Source organism: Capricornis sumatraensis, chromosome 8 (genome assembly GCF_032405125.1).
Source record: "Capricornis sumatraensis isolate serow.1 chromosome 8, serow.2, whole genome shotgun sequence".
Lineage (NCBI taxonomy): Eukaryota > Metazoa > Chordata > Mammalia > Artiodactyla > Bovidae > Capricornis > Capricornis sumatraensis.
Window position 1 is genome coordinate 5,104,482 of NC_091076.1, and position 27,540 is coordinate 5,132,021.

At 44.9% G+C, this 27,540-nt stretch overlaps 1 protein-coding gene across 6 annotated transcripts in view; it reads right to left on the reverse strand.

The window, feature by feature from the left end:
- The window catches only part of PPP6R3 (protein phosphatase 6 regulatory subunit 3), a 123,060-nt gene that overhangs the window by 64,594 nt on the left and 30,926 nt on the right, over positions 1-27,540 (reverse strand). For all 6 annotated transcript variants that reach the window (XM_068975905.1, XM_068975903.1, XM_068975901.1 and 3 more), the window contains exons 2-4: positions 20,188-20,340; positions 4,378-4,610; positions 35-221 (exon numbers count right to left, since the gene is read on the reverse strand). In XM_068975905.1, the coding sequence (XP_068832006.1) occupies positions 35-221; positions 4,378-4,604 (414 nt within the window). In that variant the 5' untranslated portion in view covers positions 4,605-4,610; positions 20,188-20,340. The remainder of the gene's footprint in view (positions 1-34; positions 222-4,377; positions 4,611-20,187; positions 20,341-27,540) is intronic.

Genomic DNA, 27,540 nt, shown 5'->3' on the forward strand with positions numbered 1-27,540 from the left:
CCTAATACTTACCTTTTTGGAAAACAGTATTTACCTGTTCTGGTTTTCTGCTGATAAGAATACTTAGCACCTTGCTGAAGAAACTGGCAAGTAGTGGGTTCAAGGGGGAATCGTTTAGGAGGAAGCTATACAATTTCATTAGCAAGGATTCATCTTCTCCCAGTCTATCGTTCATTTGGGAGACATCAGAAGTGAGCAACTCACAAGATATATTTGGATACCTAGAAGAACAGGATACTCACGTCATCATCTGTATGAACAGTTTACTTACATAAATCAGAACACAGATCAGAAAGGCTTCCTAAAACTTTGTGAAAATTGTTTTAAAAATCTTCTGGCAATGAGAAAATAATTTCAATCCATTCTGCCAATTTAAACTAGAGTGAATTTTCTTCTCTGTCTAAAAACCAATACAGTTTCCCCAACAAAACCAGAGCACAGCTGGAGTTCAGGAGGCGAGGGCAGGGACCCCTCAGAGGGGGTAAGACGAAGCCGTGGGCCGCAGCCCCAGCCACCTGCTGCGGTGCGGGAAGGAGCGCAGCTCGCAGGCCCACTCGGGGCACGCTGGCTTCCGGGAAACTGCTTGCACACGGCACCGCGCGGCTACTCGAGACGCGTCCAGGTTCCTGGACAGGCTCCAGTATTCTCAGAGGGATTGTCTATGGTATCAGAAAGCTGGGCGTGTCAATGTTCAGTCCACGTTGCATGTTAAGAGAATAAACACTTTAATACACTCAAGCAGAGAACAGGACACAGCCTGAACACCCGGGTGGGGAACAAAGTGTGTATAGGAGCTGAGCTCTCCACAGCAGCCTCCCAGCCCCCCGGGGCCAGCCCGCGCAGACCCCAGCGCTGGCTGCCACAGCCCCAGCCCCGACATCCACACCCCTGGGGCGCGTCTGCCCTGAGTGCCGGGGCTCGCTCTCTCTCTGAACAGGCGGCAGCAGATTCCTTTTCTCCACTTGCTTCTTTAACCACAAATACCTTCTCATCTGTTCTCAGAGCGATCACGGAGACTCCCAGGCCTGCCCAGACTGCACTCTCCCCCACCCGCCGTTCACTTCTCTGGTCTTTATCCCTCCCTGGCGAGCAAGGGCAGCAGGGAGTGGCGACCTCTGATGCTGACCAGGACAGGGAGGTGACAAAACAGCCTGAAATGGCTCTGTGACGAAAGAGAGGGGTAGCAATTGCGGCCGGAACCCATGCAGCATCCCTGAGACAAGCCGGCAGCTGCCTGTTGGCCAGTGACTTGAGAAACAACAGGCACCAGACCAGAAGCTGCAGCAGCTAGCGGGCGAACTCTCAACAGTGTAAGAATGTCCCCAATGAGCCTTTCCAGGGAGAAAAGCACGGAAAAGACATACAACAGAACCGGCAGGCGTGTGGGCACAAAGATCACATCACCAAATCACTGTCTTTGAGGCTATGGCTCAATCAAATCAAACTCTTTCCTCACGTCAATTTACAGCACACATCGGCTCAAAGACGCCACAACACAAAGTCACCAGTAGGCCGGAGGAGGAAGCAGGGGGTGACCCGTGTGGCCTCTGGAGTCAAACCGCCCAGGCTCAGAACCTGTCTCCACCACTTACAAGCTGTATGATCTCAGGCACGTCACCTGACTTCACTGGACCTCAGTTTCCAAGGCTGCAATGTGAAGGTAACAATCTTTATCTCATGGAAGAGAATAATACAAAATGCTGAGAGGCTCTAGAGTAAGTAAATCCCAGCTGTTTTAATTTCTCTTTATTTTCTACTTCATAAAACTTCTGAAATGAAGTTTTATTGGGATGTGGAGTTGTCTCAACTGCCCCAATTTGAAAGTTGCCGGGAGGCAAAGGGTCAGAAAAAGGTAGGAGACCCCAACTCCACTGCAACCCAATGTGTAAGGGGTATTCTCAAAATTCTAACACAGGAAGTCCAGAGGAGGGCAAGGACATCTTGTAAAGTTTTCCACCTGCTTCTTCCACGGCTGATCTGGAGGTCTGATCATGCTGAAGAAGCAGGCGCATGGGGTCCAGGCTCTGATACAAAGGCTCAACCCTCTGGTGTGGAACAGGGTGGGGCTACTCTCGCTCTCCTACCTACCTCCCTGAGATTAAACAAGCCTCTCAAACACCCCAAGACTCCTCCAGCCACCCCTCCCCGCCCTGACCTCAGCTGCTCTGCACTGAGAACACAGTAGCAATGGGAAGAGAGCCCAGCCCCACTGGGCCCCTTCCTCCTCTGCAGTGAAGGCCCCCTTCGTCCTCCTGACCACTGAGGCCAGCCCAGCACATCACCAGACCCCCGCCCCTCTACACCAGCCCGCTTCCCCAATGCCGCATCACCCTACCAGCATGTAAACACACCATTATTTCCTCCATCTAGGAAAACACACACACCACGCCCCTCCTGGCCCCACACCTGCTTAGAGCTCCCCCTTGCTCTCTCTGCTCCTGTTCCAGGGAACTACCTGAAAGAACTCTCTGCTTGGTCTCCAATTCTTCCTCCGAAGCACTGCTTCCGTGTCCACTGCTCTGAGGAATGGGCAGTGAAGGGACCTCCACACGGCAAAGGCCAGTGGCTGCCTGGCCTGTCAGCACAGTCCCCAAGGCCCCCTGTCCCATCTCCCCTTCCTGAAGCCTGGCCTCCCTTGACATTGACGGCAGCAGACCCGCCTGGTTCTGTTCTTGCTTCTGAAGTTCCTCTGTGAGAACCTCGACCAACAACATCTCAGCTTTGGGATTTATGATACTACTTAACGCCCTACTTTTAAGGTTCTGTTAGTTCAAATTTCTGCCACAGTAAAACACTCCATCATTCATAAACTAGTCTAAATACATACAACACTAGTCTAAATTTCCTTAGACGACTACAGTCCACCTTAACCCCGGGCAGCTTTCGGGTCCCATCTGAGAACTGCTCTGCGCTAGTCCAGCTCTCTGAGTCAGCCAGCTCCATGCAGCTACCGTAGGTGGTGGCTCTGTGCAGGCCAGAGGCTCAGCAGGGAGCTGCTCCACTCAGCTCAAGCCACGCTCTCTCAAAATGGTGCCAACCAAAAGGCAACATGTCCAGGGAAACACACCTGCTCTTGCAACCTCCAAGGAAGCATAAAACACTGGCATGGCAATACAACAGATGCCATGACTACTTTTTGGTAAAATAAGCGATTTCCACAAGGCACGCCTACTCCTCTCCAGTTGGAGAAGTATTTCGCCTCATGCAGCAGGTGAGGAAACAGACCCAAGAAGGGTGGCCTCTTGTCCAAGTTCTTGGAGCTCTGGGAGGAGGGGCTACACTCCTCCCAGGGGGCCTCCTGCCAGGATGAGCCCCCGCCAAGCAGCACTCACACATGCAAGTAGGGAATCCCAAAGCATGAAGCATCTGTTTCTGAGGAAAGAAGTACACAGGTATTTCTGCCACCAAATTTCTTTCCTCTTCTAAAGTACTGATCTCCAAGTGGATGTGCAATTGAATGCCAGCTGACAATCTTAATGGCTGGCAGAGAACAGGAATCCCCTGAAGATCCAAGCCATGAGCAACCTGAAAGCATCACCAAGTATTATTCCTCTGACAACACAACTCTCCCCATGAAGAAATGAAAGGTAACTGCAAAGAGGGACAGACTGAGGGAGAAATGAGAATTTACCATAGGCCATAATTCTTCCCGTGCCATCAAACTTATTTAATGCATAATCAGTGACTTTTGTTTTGTTCCTGAATCAGTTCTATTTTCAGGTGGAGAGGGACGTTAAATATTTCAAAAGAGCTGGAGATGGAAAAACAACCAACTGAAACCCCAATGCTTTAAATACATATGGAGTATTTACAATGAGTTTCCAGGGGTCTGAACCCTGGAAAGCGTTATGAGCTGACAAAACTAGTGCTGATGAAGACAGACCCACAGTATTTATCCAAGGCGTCAGCTGCTTAAACTTAGCTACACTAATGTTCACCAAGATCCATACCCTTATTTTCAGTTAACAAAAGGTCAGAATTCATAATCAGCAACACTGTTCATAAAACAAGCTCTGGCTCGGCTGATCTCGACAGTCACATAATCTCTGTTTTCCTATTTGCAAAAAGAGAGAAAATATTTACTTGGATCATCTCACTATTTTAAGGAACTTTATCACTGTTTCTAATGCACTTTGCCTTTAGACAGAACCTTCTGGTAGAAATTTAGAACATTCATTTAAAAATTCCTGTGATTTCACTGGACTTGGCTCTCTACAACGGGCTGTTTGCTCCACTGAACCTGTCCCTCTTGACATGTTAACATTCTGTACCTGGTCTACGGCGGCCCTGAGAAGTTGCTGGACAACAAAAACGGTGATGCATCCTGCCCCCGCTTCACTTCAGCCCCACCCTAAAGAGAAGATTGAATTTTCTTACTTGTATCTGATCTTTTCATCCATGTCTTGAGGTGGTTCTTCAATAATGAATGAGACTAAGTCTTCGAGACATTCTGCTTTTAAGAGAAACTCGATAAGCTTGCGGTTCTGTGCTTTACACTCCTGTAAAACATCTTCCTCATCCATCAACTCCTTCAGCGTCACATCTTCTCTTTCCAGAAGTGTGTCTATGTGGGATGATGAGTGAAGATCAAATTTCCAAAACATGCTGGTCTAAACAAAAGGCAGAGATATTTTAAATAAAACTTCAACTTCACATATTAATTTTTCAAATTCCCACTTAGTTTTACAGTCTAAAATGCCAACTTGAATCACACGAGAAAAACAAGTTTCATTGTGAATCCATAAAGTACCTTCTAAGTAAGTAAAACTGGTAAGCCATTTTCTTTCTCAGAAAATATTTTTATAGATAATAAAAAATTCTGATTGAAAATGCTGAAAGAATGCTAAAACTTGGTATTTTAACCTGCAAAATTAACCCACCCATACTTAAAGAATTTAGTGCTGGGAAAGGAAGAAAATAAATCTTTTCTTCAGGGTGAGAAATACATTCTTACACAGAACTAGTATCCTCAACAACAAATGACAAGTATTGAGACCTAGGTGTGCAGTACTCTCCAGAATATTACATTAAATAACCACCACAAACCAAAACTTTTAGCCCCAACAGCACTTTCAGAGCTGAAAATCGGAAGGTCATAAAATAGTAAAACCTATGCCATTCTTAACAAAGAAACAAAAAATAGTAAAATCACCTTAAAAAGAGAAGTGTTCACTTTGTCTTCAAAGTTTATCATGGAAAATTAAATCTTAGGATGTCTACAGATTGACAAAATAGTTCACCATGCTTATTTTGAATACTTCAGCACAGTCACTGACTGAAAGGCTACTAGTGATCCTCAAATACCTTCCCATGTCCCATCCCACTGTCATCGGGTCTAAAAGCAAAAGCAAAGTTAAGTTGCTCAGTCGTGTCTGACTCTTTGCGATTCCCATGGACTGTAGCCTATCAGGCTCCTCCATCCATAGGATCTTCCAGGCAAGAATACTAGAGTGGGTTGCCATTTCCTGTATATGCTTATTTTTATCTATAAGCCAAATTTCTGATAATCTAATAGTCTCTCCACAGTCAGAAAGCTGGATGTAGTTAATAATTTAGTCTTAAGTCTTGCCCTTACGATTGGCTAATTATAAACAAGATACACACTCATGATCATCAACTGAAAACTGTAAATGTCCACAAACTACTAAAATACGGATCAAGATATAGTCACGTATCTACGTCGATTAAGAAAAAACTTCCAAAATTTTAACCTTATAAAGGTGACTCATCATATACTGGTTTATAGAAAAAACTGATCAGTGGTGCTGAAATAACAAGTGTTGGCAAACTCTGGCTCAGAGACCAAATCCAGCCCACAGGCTGCAAGCTAAGAAGGACTCTGATACCTTTAAAGGGTCGCTAAAGAGAACAGGGCTGTTAGCAGTAAGACTGTGACAGTGAGCATGGGGCCCGCACATTTACAGTCTGGCAGTTCACAGTGAAGTTCAGTGTCCCGTCTCACATTCCTTCTGCCGTCTCTGCAACTGCCTGGAGGGGTGGAGCCACGCTGTGCCAGGCAGGACCATCTACCAGATTCATTCCTTCCCTTCCGTGGGTACTTGCTGAGACCACATCCCCAGCTTCTTGGGCAGGTAGGTGTGGCCACATGACAAAGTTTTCTCCACTGTGCTGTGAGCCATCAAAACTTCCAGGTGGCCTCCTTTTCATCTGGCTGGATATTGATGACAAAAAAGACCCTGAGACAGACAGTAAGGCCCAAAGATGGAAGGCCCCTCCATCCCCAAGTCAACCTGTGGAAGAATGCTGCCCGCCCACCGGAGAGCCAGCCCCAGGCCATGGGATGAGGAGCCAGCACACACCTGGTCTGGGATCCAGGAGGACAGCCTACGTCCCCAGTCATCTCCAATCTCCTGAGCCCACACCGTCATGCTCCTTTATACTTATTTTACTATACATATGAAAAGAATTCTTGGGCAACTGTATGTTTCAAAATGCCTAACTCCTTTCGCTCTCCACTATCCTTAATGTTTTAAAATGCCTAGCTCCTTTCGCTCTACACTATCCTAAATTAGAATAGCATTTTTCAAATCAGGACACCTTAAAATACACGTGTCCACAGTGCATTTTCTTTAAATTGAGTAGGTATACTACAGGCTTAAAAATAAAATAAAACCACAGTAGACTCTTAAACAAACATTATTTTATCTTCCAGCCAAACAACAAACTGGACTGGAAGCAAACAGCACTGGTCAATCAGTTACCCCTGGCCTGCCCCTAACTTCTACTAACTTGACCTTTGAAGCGGACTCAAGCTAGTCATGAACTAACAGGTACAAAGGTCAACTGCCAGGGGCCCTGAGGTAAACGGAGCCCTTTGAAAAGTGTCTAAGATACTCAGAAAAAAACTGAAAGGAGTCAGAACTTCAGCAGCTCATTTTCAGTATATATAAGTACTCTTTGAAATTTTTAGCCTAGCTACACCTCAACAGGATTGAGAGATAAGAGGGAGCACAATTTCTTACAGTAAACCAAATCACAGACTTTTAAATCAATACTAACAAAGAGAGAAATGATAAAATCAAACCACTCTCCATCTTTCTGAAAAATCCTAGAGTTGTTTTTGTCCTTCATGGATCACAGCCTTGTCATGGAGAAGGGGCTCGTATAAGTCAATGAAGCTATGAGCCAAGCCGTGCAGGGCCACCTAACATGGACAGGTCATAGTGGAGCGTTCTAACAAAATGTATTCCACTGGAAGACAGAATAGCAAATCACACCAGTATTCTTGCTGGGAGAATCCATCAACCGTATGAAAAGGCAGAAAGATATGATACCAGAAGATGAGGCCCCCCAGGTCAGAAGGTATCCAGAATGCTACTGGGGAAGAGCAGAGGGCAATTACTATCAGCTCTAGTAAGAATGAAGAGGCTGGGCCAAAGTGGAAACAACGCTTAGTTGTGGATGTGTTTGGTGATGAAAGTAAAGTTGGATGCTGTAAAGAACAGTATTGCATAGGAACCTGGAATGGTAGGTCCATGAACCAAGCTAAACTGGATGTGGTCAAGCAGGAGATGGCAGAGTGAACATCAGCATCTTAGGAACCAGTGAACTAAAATGGACAGGAATGGGTGAATTTAATTCCACTGACCATTCTATCCACTACTGTGGGCAAGAAGAAATGAACAGCCCTCAGAGTCAACAAAAGAGTCTGAAATGCAGTATCTGGGTGCAATTTCAAAATGACAAAATGATCTCAAGTGTCAAGGCAAACCACTCAAAAATCACAGTAATCCAAGTCTATGCTCCAACCACTAACACCAAAGAAGCTGAAGTTGACCGGTTCTAAGAAGACCTATGAGACCTTTTAGAACTAACACCCAAAAAAGATGTCCTTTTCATCACAGGGGACTAGAATGGAAAAGCAGGAAGTCAAGAGGCATCTGGAGTAACAGGCAAGTCTGGCCTTGGAGTACAAAATGAAGCAGGGCAAAGGCTAACAGTTTTGTCAAGCAAACATACTGGTCATAGCAAACATGGCCTTCCAACACCACAAGAGACAACCCTACACATGGACATCACCAGATGGTCAACACCGAAATCAGATTGATTATATTCTTTGCAGCCAAAGATGAGAAGCTCTATACAGCCAGCAAAAACAAGACCTGGAGTTCACTGTGGCTCAGATCATGCATTCCTTATTGCAAAATTCAGGCTTAAACTGAATAAAGTAGGGAAAACCACTAGGCCACTCAAGTATGACCTAAATCAAATCCCTTATGAGTATACAGTGGAGGTGATAAATAAGATTCAAGGGATTACTAGATCTGATGGAGTGCCTAAAGAACTATGGATGGAAGTTTATAACACTGTGCAGTAGGCAATGAGCAAAACCCAAAACCATCCCAAAGAAAAAGAAATGCAAGAAGGCAAAGTGCTTGTCTGAGGATGCCTTACAAATAGCTGAGAAGAGAAGTAAAAGGCAAAGGAGAAAGGGCAAGATATACCCATCTGAACGCAGAGTTCCAAAGAATAGCCAGGAGAGATAAGAAAGCCTTCCTAAGTGAACAATGCAAAGAAATAGAGAAAAAAATAGAATGGGAAAGACTGAAGATCTCTTCAAGAAAATGAGAGCTACCAAGAGGACATTTCATGCAAAGATGGGCACAATCAGGACGGAAACACTATGGACCTAACAGAAGCAGAAGAGATTCAGCAGCGGCAAGAACACACAGAAGAACTGTGCAAAAAAGATTTTCACGAACCCGAGTAGGCACGATGGTGTGGCCACTCACCTAGAGCCAGACTTCCCGGGGTGTGAAGTCAAGCAGGAAGCAGTACCAAGAACAGTGCCCAAAACAAAGCTAGTGGAGGTGACAGAATTCCGGTTGAGCTAGAAGATAACGTTGCTGAAGTGCTGTACTCAGTAGGTCAGCAAATGTGGAAAACTCAACAGTGGCCACAAGACTGAAAAAGGTCAGTTTTCATTCCAATCCCAAATAAAGGCAATGCCAAAGATGTACAAACTATCATACAATTGGGCTCACTCCACATGCCATCGAAGTTACGTTCAAAATCTTTCAAGCTAGGCTTCAGCAGTTCATGAACTGAGATCTTCCAGATGTACAACCTGGGTTTAGAAAAGGCAGAGATCAAATTGCCAACATTTGTTGGATCACACAGAAAGCAAGGGAATTCCAGAAAAACATCTATTTCTGCTTCACTGACTACGCTAAAACCCTTGACTACGTGGATCACAACCAACTGTGGAAAATTCTTAGAGACGGGAACACTGGATCACCTTACCTGTCTCCTGAGAAACCCGTATGCAGGTTAAGCAGCAGCAGTTAGAATGAGACATGGAACGACGGACTGGTTCAAAACTGGGAAAGGAGTATGCCAAGGCTTTTATCGTCACCCTGCTTATTTAACTTCTATGCAGAGTACTTCATGCAAAATTCTAGGCTGGATCTGTCACAAGCTGGAATCAAGACTGCAGGGAGAAGTATCAACAGCCTCAGGCATACAGACGATACTACGCTAATGGGAGCAAGAGAAGAGCAATTAAAGAACGACTCGATGAGGGTGAAAGAGGAGAGAGTGAAAACACTGACTTAAAACTCAACATTCAAAAAAACTAAGACCACGGGATCCGTGGTACACAGAAGAGAAGAGCTGGCACTAACAGAAACATCACTCACGCTGCAATGAGTCCTATGCAAGCGTAAATGTTCTACTAGCCAATTTTTCTTTTCTTTAAATTTAAAGTCACTCAGTCGTGTCCAACTCTTTGAGACCCCATAGACTATACAGTCCATGGAATTCTCCAGGCCAGAATACCAGAGTGGGTAGCCTTTCCCTTCTCCAGGGGATTTTCCCAACCCAGGAATCGAGCCAGGGTCTCCTGCGTTGCAGGGAGATTCTTCACCAGCTGAGCCATAAGGGAAGCCCAAGAATATTGGGGTGGGTAGCCTATCCCTTTCCCAGCGGATCTTCCCAACCCAGGAATCGAGCCAGGGTCTCCTGCGTTGCAGGGGGATTCTTTACCAACTGAGCTATCAGGGAGGCCAAAAATCTGACATAGTTTGTTTCCTCCTGCCTTAGGAGAGAGAAGATGTCTGACATTTGCAGGCTACTTCCTCCATTCGGAGACTCCTAGCCTTCCTTCCTGTTACCCTCTCCTTCCCCCCTTCTCTCTTTCGGGAGAATTATGTTGCCTAGGGAAAGCGGCTAAAAAGTAAAAAAGAAACTGGTAAAATTAATTTGAAATGTATTTACTGAACCTCATATATCCAGACATTACTATTTCAACATGGAATTCTTTTGGTACTAAGTCTTCAAATTCTACGTGTTCTGACAACACTTCACAGCACTTCACAATTTGGGGCAGCCACATTTCAGGTGGTCAAGAGTCACACGTGGCCATAAGGGACAAGACAGCTACAGTTGTGATTGCTACAACTCGGAGTCAAAGTTTCTCTCCTGGTACTAAAATAGCCTCCCCATCTCCTTCCACCGCCAAGGTCAATAGTTAACTGCTTTTTCCACACAACGGCCAATGTGTGGTGGGTGAGGAGAGGTTATGGGCCATGGTTTTCCTTTCTTTCAAAATATAAACATATCTGAGAAATCATCTTTATTCTCAAGTGTGTGTGTATACATACATACATACATACATATATATATATAAAGCAACTTAGACATTCCTAACTCAAAAAAATAAGTCACAAGAAAATCAGAACTGTTTTTTAACTTCTGATATCTATGGATACTCGTAGGGATTAAAGGTAAAATGTTAAATTCTTCACCATGAGATAAAGGAGGATGCTAGCTGAAATCAGGAAGGCTACAAGTGGCTCATTCCTGGTAAAGATACACTTGGCCAAACTTTAAAATAGGTGCATGTCTCTGGGAATTTCATTTCATTTTCTAAGTTAATTCAGAAATACCAAGGAAAATAATGCCTTGATCCCTCAAACACATTGGGAAACAATGTTTGATTAATTTTAAAAATAAATAAACAAACCTGGATTCCCCACTTGTCCTAGAGAAAACTGAGTCTTCACTGCCTCCATTTAGATTCAAAACAACTTGCTTATTATCCCACAGGGACAGACAATCTGCCCCAAAGCACTGGCCGAGTTGACCAGCAGCCTGGAACAGGATGGCATGAACAAGCCGAGCTGCCCAAAAGCTGTTCTTACTGGCTCACCTACTGCTGCCACCATCCAGACCCCTGCTCGGGACACCGGCTGGGATTCGAGTGTGCAGGGAACGGAGCTGGGCGGCATCTGACAAAGCCAAATAGGGAAGGCTGGATCCAAGAAGGGCGGGCGACTGCTCACGCTGCCCACCGAGGAAGGCACACCGCCAGCAAAGGACAGAGAGCAAAGTACCTATCAGCAGGAGGACGCAGCCACTCTGAAGGGAGGAAGTCACTGACAAACTGCCCCCAACAGCAACGCTGCAGGCAAATGCTGTCATTTTCATCTGAAGAGGAAGAAACACGCAACAGAGAAGGAATGGTGGCCTTTGAGTACTAAGTTAAGTACTAAGGAAAAATACCACAATGGACCGGGACATCTACCCAGCAGCTGCTTCTCCATTCTCAGCAAAGGTACGAAACTCACACAACTGTCTCCACATCCCCACCCGGAGGCTGGACTAATCAAGTCAAAGAATCAAAGTGCCCACTGCGAACACGACTTCTTTAGAGGAAACGACAATACAAACTCAGGGCCAGCTTCGTTACATCTGCTCCAAAACTGCTTCCGAAAAACACACCAGAAGAAACCAAGTTTCTACCATCCAGATGTTCCAGACTCTCCTCCCAGTTTTCATCTGTGACTTCTCCAGGCTGTGAGAACAGCAAAGGAGGAGAGTCCATTCAATACGTACTATGTTACTCAGCCAGCACTCTTACAGCACTGCTATGCACTGCTTCTCCAGGCTGTGAGAACAGCAAAGGAGGAGAGTCCATTCAACATGTACTGTTACTCAGCCAGCACTCTTAGAGCACTGCTATGCACTGTACTGAGGAACGCAGGAACGACAAGACAAATGCTGCCTCCCTCGTCAAGAGCGCAACACAACAGAGAACAGAGAAGAGACAGAAAGTGCATGGCGTCCACGCCAAGCCTGCTCTGCAGAAAGGGAGCTCCAGGCAGAAGAGCCCGGCCGGAAAAGACTTCATGAGAATGAGGCCTGCGCTGGGCTCAGAGCACGGGCAGGACTGAGGAGGTGACCCTGCAAGCTCAGAGGACAGGCCCGTAACTCGAAGGAACTCACAGTGGGAGAAGGTCCCAACGACGAGGAGAGCGAGCCTTTACAGAAGGCACTAGGGAAGGTGAGGCAACCAGTTCTCAAAGAGCCACGCAGGAGCGCACAGCAGAGTGGGGCAGGCTTGCTATGCAGCGCGGGAGGGAGCCAGTCTGCTCCACCTGAGATAACGTACATTAAGACAGCTCTGTTTGTACGCAAGAATGCTGGAGTGGGTTGCCTTCTCCAGGGGATCTTCCTGACCCAGGGATCGAACTCCCGTCTCCTGTGTCTTCAGCTTTGGCAGGCAGATCCCTTTACCACTGAGCTACCTGGGAAACCCATTAAGATAGTGATAGCTAATTCAACACAGTACACAGAAAAAGATGACTCTGAACAGAAGTAGAGGAAAAGGCCAAAGGAGAGGAAACGGAAGCTGTGGCGCACACACACTGTGTTCCCACAGAGGCCGAGAGGGGGACTGAAATGAGGGCAGGGCAAGGAGTCCTGAAGACAGAGCCGCTGAGGCGGGGCATTGCAGGCACGTTCACCACTCACAGAGAGAGAAGTCCAGCGGAGCAAGGCAACAAGAGCAGCGCCAGGGTTCACCCACCGGGAACAGGAAAGATGCATGCGAGGGGGTGAGCCAGGCAAGCAGCAGGAAGCCCCGAGACGGCCTTAAGAACTCACAGAGGCTGGCGAGGTCTTGCAAAAGCCTCCTTGAAAAGCACATTAAATAACTATCCCCCCACTCTCCATTTTCAATCATAATTCCCCCAAGGCCTAATTTTCATGTTTTAAATTCCTAGCTGTATACTTATACATCAGATTTATGGCTTGCCTCTGGAATTCTGAGCCACCTGGGAAATACACAAAGCAAATACCTAGCTACACTGGGGCTAACTCCAAATATACCTCTGAGATGCTGTGGACAGTCAAGGGTGTGACCTTAAGCGCCCACTTCGCATTTATATTTAATCAGCCAACTGCCGATTAAAAACACCCAGCGTCACCCCTGTCACAGGGTCCACTAAAGTGTTCCTCTACGAACATTCATTATGAAAACTCAAGTGAACATGAATTTCTGTGCACAACTCCCACAGCTTCAAAAACTTCAATACAAGCAGATGTGAAGCATGACTTAAACATACTTATACATACAAGAACAAGCTGTGTGTGTGTGGGTGTGTGTTTTTAAAGCAAAACTAAGGGACTGGAGCCTCGTCACAGATCAGAGCAATAAAGGCAAGGAAAACCCAGCTGGGTAGAGATGTCTGTTGAGGGGAGGGAGGGAGGGGGTGTGTGTGTGTGTGTGTGTGTGTGTGTGTGTGTGTGTGTGTGTGTGTGTGTGTGTGTGTGTGTGTGTGTGTGTGTGTGTGTGTGTGTGTGTGTGTGTGTGTGTGTGTGTGTGTGTGTGTGTGTGTGTGTGTGTGTGTGTGTGTGTGTGTGTGTGTGTGTGTGTGTGTGTACACGCACAAATTGAAAGGGAGGACACAGTGTAGATGAGAGAATGACAAAAGTCAAATCAGAAAGTTCTAAGTAGAAGGTTTTCCATCTTAAGTGTCCAGCATCCTCTGAATCTCTGACACCAAGTGAGTTGTCAATAAATGTGACTCAAACATCAGAAAGAAGTGGCCTGTAACTGGAGAGCAGGGGGAAACGTGATGCAACCAGAACCCCGCCATCTGAGACGATCAGGAAACAGCTCCTAACCTGAAACTGTAAGGACGGGAATTCCCGGCAGTCCAGCGATTAGCACTTGAAGCTGTTGCTGCTGGGGCCACGGTTCAATCCCTGGTGGGAGAACTAGTAAGATCCCACGTGGCCAAAGAGTAAATGAAATAAAACTGTAAGGAGGAAAGTTAGTCCTAAGCAAGTCAGGAATGGTATGAAAATGGCACAGACAGAAAAAGAGAATTCTGTACTAACACAGGGTGGGGGAAAGACTCAGAAAATCCAACTTGCCCATGTTTTTTATTAAGTGAAAGCAAAGCAGTTCTATGCAGTTTCTGGGTCACCCAACTTGAAGCAAGTAGCCCCTTTTTTGGAGAAGGCAATGGCAACCCACTCCAGTCCTCTTGCCTGGAAAATCCCATGGACGGAGGAGCCTGGTGGGCTGCAGTCCGTGGGGTCGCACGGAGTTGGAAACGACTGAAGCGACTTAGCAGTAGCAGCAGCCCCGTTCATACTCATCATCCACTACGAACAAGGTGCCCAAAGAGAATAGCCTTTTCAAATCAGACACAAATCCTAGAGGAAACTGAGATGCCACTGAAGGGAGACCAAAAAGAGACAAGTTTCAGATTAAGAATGAGCCAACTATCCTGGTTAATTTGGAGCTGGTTACAGTTCTGTAACAGAAGACAGCAATAGTAAATTGGTCGCAAATTTTAAAGCCCTCCCGCCGCCCATTTTTTTTAACCTACCATCTTCCTTGCTCAGCAAACTTTCATCAGAATGGGTAAAATCATAAGGCATATACAGGAGGCTATCTCGACACTCCCTGGGAATGTTTCACCAGCAAGCAGCCGAGCATGCAGGAAGAGGCAGTATCAGCCTGGACTGCTGCAACTGTGTAAGTGTCCAAGCTCCTTGCTGAGCATGAGACACAGGCAGGGCGAACAGTCTTCACAGCCCCTTACAAAAAACAGTCTCCTCCAGCCATTCCACAGTACAGTAAAAGGCCTAATACGGCAACTTTCCATTAAAGGTGGACTCCCAGGTCTGCGCTCTTCCCAGCACAGCACGTGGCCACAAGACTGGCGGAGAAAGCTGGTGAGCGGCCAGTCCCAGCAGCAGTCATCAAGAACGCAAGCCAGCCCCGGGCCAGCCTGGAGCAGGCTGACCTGTCACCTCGTGGCTCTCGGGACACACTCATCAACAGGACCCGCATGTGTTCACAGGCACGAAAAGATTCACCTGGCACACAGCACTCAGCTCCAAGAGCCGGGGGTAACAGTGGAGGCGCTCGGCACTGTGGCCAGTGGCTCTATCAGAGTCGATTGACCAGGACGCCAAGTTTGACAAAAATGCACAGAAAACACAAGTGAGTCAGTATTTTAAAATTCTGACATGATGAAACCAAGACAAATTTACCAAACAGGGATAAATGTAAAGTCCTTTTAAAATAAAAACTGAAAAATATGACACCATGGGGTGAGGGGATTGCCAGACTTAAGAAAACTGTTAAACAAGTTTAAAGATTTTAGTTAATTATAAGCTCAACATAAAGTTTTATTATGCTGTGAGTAATAAGCAACTAATCTCAAACGTGTCAGAGATAATCATGTCTAGGACTCGGGAGCTGCTAACTCCACCGCAGCCTTCCCTGGGCAGATCAGCCCACATCGAGCAGTACGGTGTCCTGCTCTGGGGCAGAGGAAGAGACTGCCAACACATGACACCCAAAAAGGACCAGGATGGCGGGAGGGCCTGCCCCGTGGAGGGAAAAAAGAACTAGCTCTGAATGTCTCTGAGCTCTTTTATACTATCACAGAAAGCGCGCAAGGGAAAAATGAGCCAGTATGTGAAAAGGACAGATAGTCTGTGAGCAGGAGGTACAGGAACACGCTAAAGGTGAGGAACATGGACAAGACCTCAAGGCTGGAGGTGCCCTGGAAGCCTGGATTCTCTAAGAGGGCAACTTCCCCTTCTGGAGAGGAAGGCTGTACGAAGTGATCGCCACACGGCCTCATGAATTTCTTTTCAAAGTCTATTTGATATAAAAGGCACGGCTACATTTGGGCTGACATGGAGTCTCAACAAGAAAATAGAAAGGATTATGCAACTTTCCAGATGCTCAGTGGGTTGAAACCCACACAATTCTCCACTCCTCTGGAAGCTCGAGTAAAACAACAATAACAGACAAAGGGAAGGAAACAGCAGCCAAAGCAGCCGACAAATTCATGAAAAGATGGAAAACGGAGAAACAATTCAGGAAGTCTATCGTCCAAGTAACAGAAGTTTCAGAAGGACATATTTTAATTCACCACCAACCTCCCTTGTCCAAAAAAATTTTTTCTCAGCGCATAAAAATGTGACTCTCCCCTTAGGACCTACACATGGCATCACACTGAATGCAAGAAGATCCTTTAAGACACAGTGTAAAAGTCAACAGTACTGGAGATTTTTAAAAAAGAAGAAGAATATTTAAACTTTTCTAGTGAGAAAACAACTTAAAAAAGAACTGGAAGTCAAAATGACATCAGTTTTCTCAACAGTGATTCTAGAAAAGAACATTTTCAGACCTGGAAGGTCGGAAAGATTTGTTCACAATTTCTTCAGGAAGCTACTGGAGAAAAAGCTGGGCAGTAAGCCACAAGCAGAAGACACAGAATCCACGAAGCCAGGGCTCCAACACACCGAGCAGCAAAGACTGCTGCTCCCAGAAGGGGCCCACCTGCAGCTACAGACAACGCCAGGAGGAGCCAGTGTGAACAGACCATGAGGTGGGGGCTCTGGCAAGGAGACGACCAAGGAAACGCATTGCCAGATATATGTCACCGTGTTGAGAGGAGTTTTGCAAATTAAGGAAGATATTTAGGAATCAAACAACATATACCATACTTCTACTATTGATCTTAACCAAAGCTGTGTTTTAACTATGCTGGGAGACGGAGAGAGAAACAGCTATGCAAAGAAGAACTAAACCTGCATCTTCATAACTGGGAAGTAAGACAGACTAGAAACTGCTGCCTACGGTTATCTGGAGAAGGAATGGCACCCCCCTCCAGTACTCTTGCCTGGAAAATCCCATGGACGGAGGAGCCTGGTGTCCATGGGGTCGCAAAGAGTCAGACACGGATGAGTGACTTCAGTGACCTACAGTTATCTGACACAGAAATGCAGAAGGAAGCAGAGATGAGGAAGAAGCTAAGAGATGGAGGGAGCAGTCCCTGGTGAGTAATCCAAGGATGCAGAGAGGATAGGATGGCCAAGATGAAACAGAGGACTGCTATTTTTTGTTATAAATCTTGTGATACCATTTGATTTTTCAACTATGTATCTACATAAGCTACATACCTATGTACGATAAAAGAAAAGGTTATGAAAAGACAAGTGAAAAGCACTCAGCACAGTCCCTGGCACTCAGGAAGGGCTCTACAAACATAGGTACATACTAGAATCAGGGATTCATAAAAGCCTGCCTAGCAGAAAGACCACAAGGCAACTCCACACGCTTAAGGCTCCTCCATACAAAAAGCAAAGAAACAGGAGAATCCAACCAACAGCAAAACCCAACACGGAACCTTTTCAGTTTACATGGTTTCCCACTCCAATTTCTTTCTGCCATGAGTGTGTGAGATGACTCCAGAGGCCTGGGACGCCTGGGGGTACAAGACTGAGGCTGCCAGATCTGATGTGCCGTATTTTTTATACAGCGCCTGAGCAAAGAATGGTTTTTACCTTTTCACTGTTTGGAAATGGGCTGAGGGGGTGGGGGAAGATATCCAAAAAATGCTATTCCATGACTTGTACCAATCCTGTGAAATTCAAACTTCAGTGTCCATACAGTTTTAAGGGAACACAGTCAAGCCCTCCTCTACAGCCTGCCTCTGGCTGCTCTCACGGCAGAAGGGCAGGGTTGAGCAGTCGAGACAAGAGGCCACACGCAGGCCTCACATCCCCACAGTGCCACAAGCAGGCACTGCAGCTGGGCACTGCGAACTGCAGACACGGGGGTAACACCACAGGGCTCCAAGTGCCATATGCTGTAGCGCAGCGTTTTATTATTTCGAGAGCACACCCAACATGTGAAAACAAGGCAAGAAAATCTGGACTTCAAATGTTCTGTTTCTAAGGAACAGCGGGATGTGGACAACTGTGTTAGGAACTTAGAGGGCAAAGCACTGTGTCTCGTGCAATCGTGCCATCCCTGTGCCGAAGGGGCACTGCATGTGGCATCAGCACTCCAGGTGGCCACTGCAGTGTTCCCGACTCACAGGGGAGCACAGAGAGCATTAAGAGGAGTGTCTTATAACAGGAAAACTGCTTCATAAAAAACGAAAAGAAGACTTCAGTCAAAGCTGGTTTGTTAACAAGTTAAAGAAGCCAATGATGGCTTTCCTCGATTCCTGATGAATTTAAGATCTTGGAGTTGTCATTTATTTGAGGAGTCTGAAGTTACGAAGAGTTAGCTTCTATGAACAGTCCGTGTGAAACAACTACAGGCAGAATACTGTCGGAGACGCGGAACAAAGATGAACTCACTACAGCGTGCAGTGGAGTCTGCCGCGTGTGCCCAGCCACTCATCGGGCCTGACTCTCTTGCTGCTACACTGATGGTGGTAGAATTTTGCATACGGAGGAAAAAAGGCTTCACCAGACAGATTTAGTTTCTGAGATCCAATAGATCTCAGAATAGATCACAATAGAAAAAAAGGATAAATGTTACCAATAATTTATACTGCCCAATAAACATAAAAACATGGTGAACCTGTAAAATAACCACCTGAATTCAAGCTGGAGGTCTCTGTGGGGTTCTGATAAATTAGCACCCCTGTTCCCACTGCCCCCAGGTCCGAACCAGCAGCTAAAGACAAAACAACATGATCATGTACATTACAAATATCCTCTTTATTATGTATGAGTCAGACAGTCAGATCAGTTTATTACTGCATGCTCCCGGACTTATTAATAAAGCTGACCCCTCAACTGAGCTCTCCACTCAGGCAGGTAGGCAGGAAACTGAGGAGCCCAGGTCTGCAGAGTGAGGACCTACGGGGCAGAGGGACAAGGGGCTGGGCCCCTGAACTAAGCAACCAAACAAAACCACATGAGACAAGGCGCCAAGAATGAATGGGAATTCACTAAAGGGAATTCTTCCACCCAGGATGTATCAAGAATAATATGAAGATAAAAGCTGGACAAAACAGGGGCTTCCCTGGTGGCTCAGTGGTAAAGAATCTGCCTGCCAATGCAGGAGACACGGATTCGATCCCTGATCCAGGAAGATCCCTCACGCTGCAGAGCAACTGAGCAACTACTGATACTGAGCCCGTGCTCCAGAGCCTAGAATCCGCAACAAGACAGGCCACCACACTGAGAAGCCTGCACACAACAGAGCAGCCCCCGCTCCTGGCAACGAGAGGAAAGCCTGCACAGCAACCAAGAGCCAGCAGAGCCACAGATAAATAAGCAACAGGAAGTGGGACAAAGCAGGAGATGTGAAGGTAACCTAAGAAAGAGCCGGTGCTTCACCGTGAGAGCAGAAGGCGGTGCTGAGGGTGAGGGCCAGGCAAAGGGGCTCACTGCCTAGGAATTCGAGGCGCTCACTGGGGTTTGGAGGCAGAGACCTGTCACACCTGAACCGCTGTAGTATCTCCTGAGACACTGAAGCCAGAAATGCGGGTGATGAAATGGTCCGTGCCCACCTGCTCCTCCAGATACTACAGAGCAGTGAAACTGGATCAAGGAGGTGGGCACATCCCCCAAAAGGTCCTACCAGGCCACTTTCTTTTAAGTGCCAAACGGCCCAAAAGTCAAGTATGCAAAGTAAACCTCTGGTCCCTAACAAAAAACCTCAGCAAAGAGTCGCAAGGTGATAATAATTAAGACTCAAAAGAGTCAGGTGGCTGGTATGTCCCTTGGCAGGTATGACACAAAACAAGCCCCCCACCCCCCAATACACACACAGGGCCAGGTGACCAAGGGTCGGCACGTGGGTCTCTACTAGCAGTCTTGCTCCGGCATGCCGCCTTATCTGGCCCTTAGGGCCCAGCTCGATCCCACCCCAACCCCCATCCTCTGGAAACTGGGAATCCCATGGGTGCTGCTGATTCCAAGACATCCCAGAGCAAACTACAGAGGCTGCTATTTAATTTCCTAAAAATACCACGGCGTCACAGAACCAGGTCATCTCAAAGAGATGACCCAGACGGGTCCACCTAGACTCCAGGGTTTCACAACAGAAAACTGCTTTCCTTGATGTAACTCATGGAAAGAAACTCCTCATAATCACTGTGACCTTACCTTTCAAACCAAGTTTAAAAATTAAAGAAATGTTTTCTTCTCTGTGGCTCCTTGCCCATTACAGGTTCTCCTGGAAATGGTTGTCTTCCAATTCACTGCATTAGCAGATCAGCAGGAATAAAGTGGGATGGTGGACATTGAACAGAAGTTCTCCTATAAAGAAAAAGAGAGCCAGAATCACAGTGCGTTCTTTTTCAGTCTAATGAGAGCTGCCACTCAGATAATGGCACGAGGTCTTCACACACAACTAAACCTCAGAGGACTGCAAAGTTCTGGCTAACTGAAATGTTTTCTATGTAACAAGAGGGAAAAGGCATGGCCACCCTTCTGCCTCAGCTCTTAGCCTACACTAAACAATAACCCAGAAAGAGAGACATAAGAATGGGCAAATAAAACACACACACTTATCTTTACCTCAGGAAACATCAATGACTTGCTCACTCAACACAGGGTTAGTTACCAGCAAAGGCATCACATTCTAAATTACTAAAACAGATTTTTAAAGTACTCTCTTATAGCCCCATGTAATACCTTTAAACAACGGTAACTTACCAGAAATTGTGAACTAAACATTAAGTTCACTGAAGCACTAGCTGCAGCCAAATCCTGTCTCTAATGTGAATTAACCAGATGCTACACATGAAGGACTTTAAACTGTCTTTCAAGGCACTTCGTTTAAACCTAAACACTGCAGGAAAAGACACAAACTATGGACAATATACTGGCCAGAAGTCTTAGAAGGATGCAGTCTACAAGGCGTCTCAAAATAAATGCTGTTCATTTCATGCCTTTATTCCACAAAACTCACACTACAGGGTGATTAACTAAACAATTTCCCCCAAACAAGATAATAAATAGAAACAATGCTAACCACTTGCTAAAAGAAAATGAATCAACAAAAGCCTAGTTTATTATGAAGAAAATATTTGATTCTGAAAACAAAGCATTTTACCAGTGAAACGTTTTCTAAACAAAACCTTGAAAAACTTAACTAATCACCTAGATTTTTGCTTTACATCACAAGAACAGATCACCTCCACAGTCCTCAGATGTGACTAACTCAGCGTGCTGGTGTAATGAGTGGGTTTCTAAATGTTGAAGGTAATTCTAGTCCCATCACAACCCCTCTCCATGGAACAGGTTCCAGAGCCCTTTAAAAATCCAATGAAGTTATGTACTCCACAAAATGCATACGTGCCCCACACGTCTGACACTTAACTTTGAGCAGCTGCAGGGCCCTCAAGTGATCTTAAATTTTTTCTCCCACCAGTCAAGACCACCCACTTCATCCACTTCCAGGCTGGTCAATCACAGGCTCCCAGCAGAGCTGTACTGACCTGCCAGCCCCAACGTGCTGCATACTCCTGCCCAGGGAAGCCAAATGATAAAACAGCCCTCAAACATGCTCAGGGCATCACAAACCCAGGTGCTTATGAAGTTGTAAAAAGTAAGACTTCTCTGGGAAAAGGTCTGTGTTAATTATGCGGTCTTTTCTCTTAGACGAATCACGGGAAACAGTGGGTCTATACTACTGATAGTAAGAAATCTGGTTATTCCACAGTGTGAGAATGTGAGAAACAAATCAAAAGATAGAAAACAGAATGAAGTGGTACGTAAGTGCATTCTTATTACTCCTGGGTAAAGAATGTATACTGAACATACACTGAAATGTCTCTAAAACTACAGTAAAAGAACTGTTTTGGTGTTTTGTCTTGCCTTTTAAAGGCATAATCCCAAGAACCAACAAAATTAGAGGAGTGCTGGAAGGAAGCAAAAGGAACACTGGCTGAAAAAGGTTATTCAATGAACACTTAAGATTCCCAAATCCCCTTGGCCTTCTTCCGTCCCTCCCAGCCCCAGATGACAAGAGGAAGCCAGAAAGGATGGTGACCCCTGCAGTGCTGAGGACGGGTTTGCCACTAAAAACACAGGGACCCTGTGAACTGCAGAAAGAATGCAGAGTGAGGCCCACTCATCTGGCCACCCTACCCGCTCCAGATTCTCCTACTGGGCTCTGCCGTTTCCAGCTAGGAGGAAGACTGCTAATGACTTCTAATCACTGACCTCAAGAAGCAAAGGCCTGAAAATCCTGACACTGGGGACTTCCCAACCAAAGGAGCTCAACCAGTCACTGATGATCAGTTCCCACTCAATGAGCCTCTACGCACGAACGGAGTCTCCAATCAGCCACCCGTACTTTCATCTTAAGTTTTCATCGTAAACCTGCAGAATAGTTGCAAGAGCAGAACAAGAAACTCCCACAGAGCCTTCACCTAGATTCACAACTAATTACTGAATCACTTTTGCTTTCTCCCATCCCAAACATTTGAGTTTCTACAGCCATCATGCCGTTTACCTTTAAATGGTTCACTAGGTATTTCCTAAGATCAAGGATACTCTCTTATACAACCACAGCACTTATGTCACAACCAGGGATTTAACACATGAACAGTCCCATATAGACTATATAGTTCACATTCCAATTCTGCCAACTGTTCTGTGATGTCCCTGATGGCAAGCCTCCTTCACCTCAATTCAGGCTCACGAATCACACCTGGCACTGTGTCTCCATCTAAAACAGTTCTGCAGCAGTTCTGTCTTTCATGGCATCTCTCAAGAACCCAGGGTATGAATTTCTGGCAGTAACACCACACAGGTGGTAAGTGAGGTTTGTTTTTCCTAGAGTATCACATAAGTAGTAAGATGGTATCAATGTGTCCCATTACTGGGATTTTGATCACTTAGTGAAAATATTTGTCTTATTTCTTCACTGTAAAATAACCATTTTCCCCTCACTACTTAACTAGTAAATAATCTGTATGGAGATAAATTTTGATATTACATTCTTAAAACATTCACCCAGTAGCTTTAGTAACCTCTGGCAATTGTTATCTGAATCGATTGCTACTGACAGGTATAAAACTATTTTATTTTGTAAATCTGCTGTTCCTTCTACACTTATCAGCTGACAATATGACTAAAGTATATCTCCTTCTCCCCACTCATTCGTTAATTCATTACTAGTATGGACTCATGGATTCTTAATTTATCAATATCACCATTCATTCTGATGCTCAAGTTATCCCAGCTCTGGCCAAGGGGAACCCCTTCAAGCAGAGGAATGTACTTTTCATGTTTTTTGCATATTCCCTTATCAAGGACTCCTCGTTCCTTATAGTGGAAGATGTGATTTAGAAATGAAGATCTGAGAAACTATGTTCATAGACAGTGAACAAAGCTGAGAAAGAATGGAACTGTCGTATGAATTCACCTTTATGTGTTGTGTGTAACTTTTAAACATGAATGAAAAACACAGGTTCTGATAACATCTCAGGAAAACCTGTATCATGAAACACAGAGAACGAAGCAGACAGAAAAATGCAGGATGGGGGAAAAGACTACACAAGGAAAAAAGTACCTTAAAAAATTATCTGACATCCTCAGGAAGATACACGTGTGTGTGTAATCAGCAGACTAATACATAAGGAAAATTATTTCCAACCGTGTGTGTGAGGAAACATAAGGAAAATTATTTCCAACCGTGTGTGTGAGGAAACATAAGGAAAATTATTTCCAACTGTGTGTGTGTAAAATTATGTGTATGTGTGTGTGTGTGTCAAGATGTGTGTGTGTGAGGAAAATTATTTCCAACCCAGAAGTCTATACCCAGCCAATCTATCAATAAAGAACACACAGAAAGTCTCAGATTTACGTCCCACAGGCCACTCTCACAGCAAACTGCCAGAGACTGCTCCACTAAACCAAGAGGGAGAACACCACGGAAGACGGCAGCAGAGACGCGGGCGGTGGAGAAGAGAGGCAAGGACTCCCAGGGTCCCAGCGGGGAGAGCAAGCAGCCCAGTCTGGAGCAGGTACAATTTCTTCAAGCGATTAAGCTGAATATGTAACTGGCTGAAAGTCTGAGGCTAAACTAGTGATTGATACACTAAAGAAAAAAAAGGGCAACATTTCCTAGGAAAACCAGAAGCTATTTACAAAAAGTATTTGTAATGTACCCCTTGACACTATTAACAGCATCACAAGTAATAATAGATAAATACTGATTTAACCAAAATCACAGTAGAACTATACTGGAGAGACAGGGACAAGGGAGCAGTGTGGGGGGTGGGGGGCAGCGAATCCTTATCTGCCCTATCTTTTCACGGCAGGAAATCAACAGAGTTAAAACTAAACAGAAAAAGAATCAGCAAGCATGCATACAAGTATGAACTCTTCCAAAACGCTCTTCAGACATATGGAGGTAAATATGTATTTTTTTTTTAATGGGCTAAAAGAGTTCTAAGTAACATAGTTACCTTCAGGGAACAGGGAAAAGAGGGAGGGGTGCCTAGGAAATGCTGTCATCTATCCAACCTCCTAAAACTGGTTCACCCTTAACTGGAGGTATGCAAAATTGACCCCAAAAGAATTTTTTTCAAACACATTTTAAGAAGAATATTAGACTGGGAGAGAGCATTACATGCTGAGACCAGAGACGCATGACATCAGCTGTTCACTAGCTGTGTGACCTGAGACAAGCCACCTGACCTGAGGGTCCATTTCTTCATTTACAAAATAAAGGAGCTGGGCTAAATTAACTCTCAACTTCCTTCCTGTTTCAATAAATTTATAAACCTAACATAAAAATAATCAAAAGTTTAAATATGGTGCTGGTGGCCATGGACAGGAGCAAATTACAGAAAGAAGGAAGCAGGACTCGGTGAAATAATAAACGGAGAGAAGTAAAATGGGGGGGAAACTGCCGCTTTACGCCGGTGGGTACCAAGATGGTGCTGATGGTGAAGGTGAAATGAGAACAGCGCTGTTCGATTAATGAAGACTGAAGAGCTCCCAATCCTGGCAAGGACAAAAATGAGAAAGGCCACGGCTACGGAACAGCGGGCCCAACTGCACGAAGTCAGAGAAGCTGAAGGAGGAAAACGGAGATTTGCTACTGAAGAATCATTTGACGTCTTAGTCCTCTGGGTTGTAACAGAATACCATACTTCACAACTTACAAACAACAGAACTCTACTTCTCACACTTCTTGAGACTGGGAAGTCCATCGTCTAGTGGGGACCCCCTTTCCTGGTTCACAGACAGTGGCCTTTGTGGGGTCCTCACACAGCAGGAACGGGTGAGGGAACCCTCGGGGATTACCAAGCCCGTTCATTAAGGCTCCACTCTCATGACCTCATCACCCCAAGGCCTCACTCCCCCAAACCGCCACACTGAGGATTAGGTTTCAACATATGAATCTTGGGGTGGGGACACAAACATTCAGGCTCTAACAACTGACAGCGTTATTCTCTCAGAGGAAATGGATCCAGAGGCGCCCCTTCAAAAAAGGGAAAACAAGGTTTTTTTTTTTAAGGTAATATACTTCTACTTTCATATTTATTCTTGCCAATCATTCCTTAAAGGTGCCCCATTTTCCTCAACAGCCATATCAGAGAGGGTCTCCCCTTTCCAATACCAATCAGTCTGATCAAGGCCAATGAAGAGAATGTTAGAACATGATTATAAAAGTATCAGTCAAGGATGAGGGCTGGGTTTAGCCTAAAACAGCAAAGGAACAGATTCTCAACTAAACAGTAACTAAATATGTACTTGCTTAGTCACAGAACTCGAGAATAGCAAGAGTGAACGTCTACCCTTACGAGCCCTCTGTGCCAGCATTATACATGAGCTTCTCAATCCTCTTAGGTATTATTCCTGTTTTGTAGTTGAGAATAATAACAAAGGACTTACTCCAAAAGAAAACTGAAAAATTTTTTTTTAATTCACTTTGGGGGAAAAAAGGAATAATAACCTCTCTCTATGCTCTTACATGAATTTTTAATATAAATTCCCTGATATTCTTCACAGATGCAAATTCACAAGAGGAAACTACAACTATTACATAACAGGCAAGAAAATATTTTCTCCTTGTATCACATATCATACACAAACAACTAAAAACAACCTCTCGGTTACAAACAGGTGAAACAGCCTGGACACACAGAAGCAAGCAACTACTGTTACCAGCAAGTCCTGAGACAGGCCAACTCAATTGTTCCCATGTGGATTTTAATAATCCTTTTTCTGCAAGCGTGCTCACACGTGTTCCCCAAACACCCAAGTCTAAAAAGATGCAAGATAGTGAGATGGGAAGACAATCCATCTCTATAAAGTTTTATTCAACATTTTATCCTCAATGCCTAGCACATAGAAAATAAACTAACCTCCCCATATTCTGACCACAAAAATCATCAAAAATGAGCACACAGACACTCATAATTGAGAGAAAAAACCTAAATAAGTAACATCATTTTCAGAGGCATCTTTATATATATATAGTATATATTATATATACAATAATTGTGTATATGTATTATATATATATGCACACACACATATATGTAACTATCAGCTAATTTCAGAAATAGCAATTTAATATAAGCTGTGGCAAAAATACAGGCTTTGAAACCAGTAATCAAAACTACCTGTACCAAGATTACAAAAAGACTACTTTTTTAAGTATTAAACACTCAAGGTAAATCCATACTACCACCTTCCAAAAGCAAAATCATGAATGTAGAGCACTTTAAATAAAAACTTTGGCCCCTAATCAGATGACATCACCGTCTGGCTATGCACCCTAATGGACACTCAAATCACTGCCATTGTGCATAAAGCCAATCCAACCAAGTCGCTACTAAAATGGAGCCAAATCATAAATTAGTAAATTAGCATCCGAAGTAAAGCTCAGAAAACCAACTCTGCCTATTACAATGTCAGTGTGCAGAGAGGTGGAGCAATGGTACAAAAGATGGCAGGGTTCCTTCCAATGGCCAAAACTACACTTAGCTGGCTCACCCACAGTTACACAGCAAGCTTAATTTGACGTAAAAGCTGAAACTTCCATAATCCACAGTACAAGAACAAGAAAGGCATCAACCTGCTATAGGACATCGTGGTAACCAAGCGATCAGTATGTGAAACCCAAGTACAGAGACTGGAAAACATGCTAAGCAACACGAAGGCGAATGAATGTATTCACTGAAAACTCAACCCAGGAATGGGATTTTCAACTAGCAAACCAAGATATCTAAGAGATGAAAAAGGAAAATCCCTTCAAATAGGCTCTTGGTTACTGGCCTAAAAAGCAGATGAAATAGGAATGGAGAAAGGGCCCAAGTCATAACCACAAGCACTGCCACAAGCTCCCCCTACTTTTAAACACAAATCTGACTCCTAACTGGCAATTCTAATCATACTCATAACTTGGTATCCAGCACCAACATTTCTAAAGTTGTAAAAAAAAAAAAAAATAATTTTTTTAAGGTAAATACTCTGTGCCTACACTGTCCA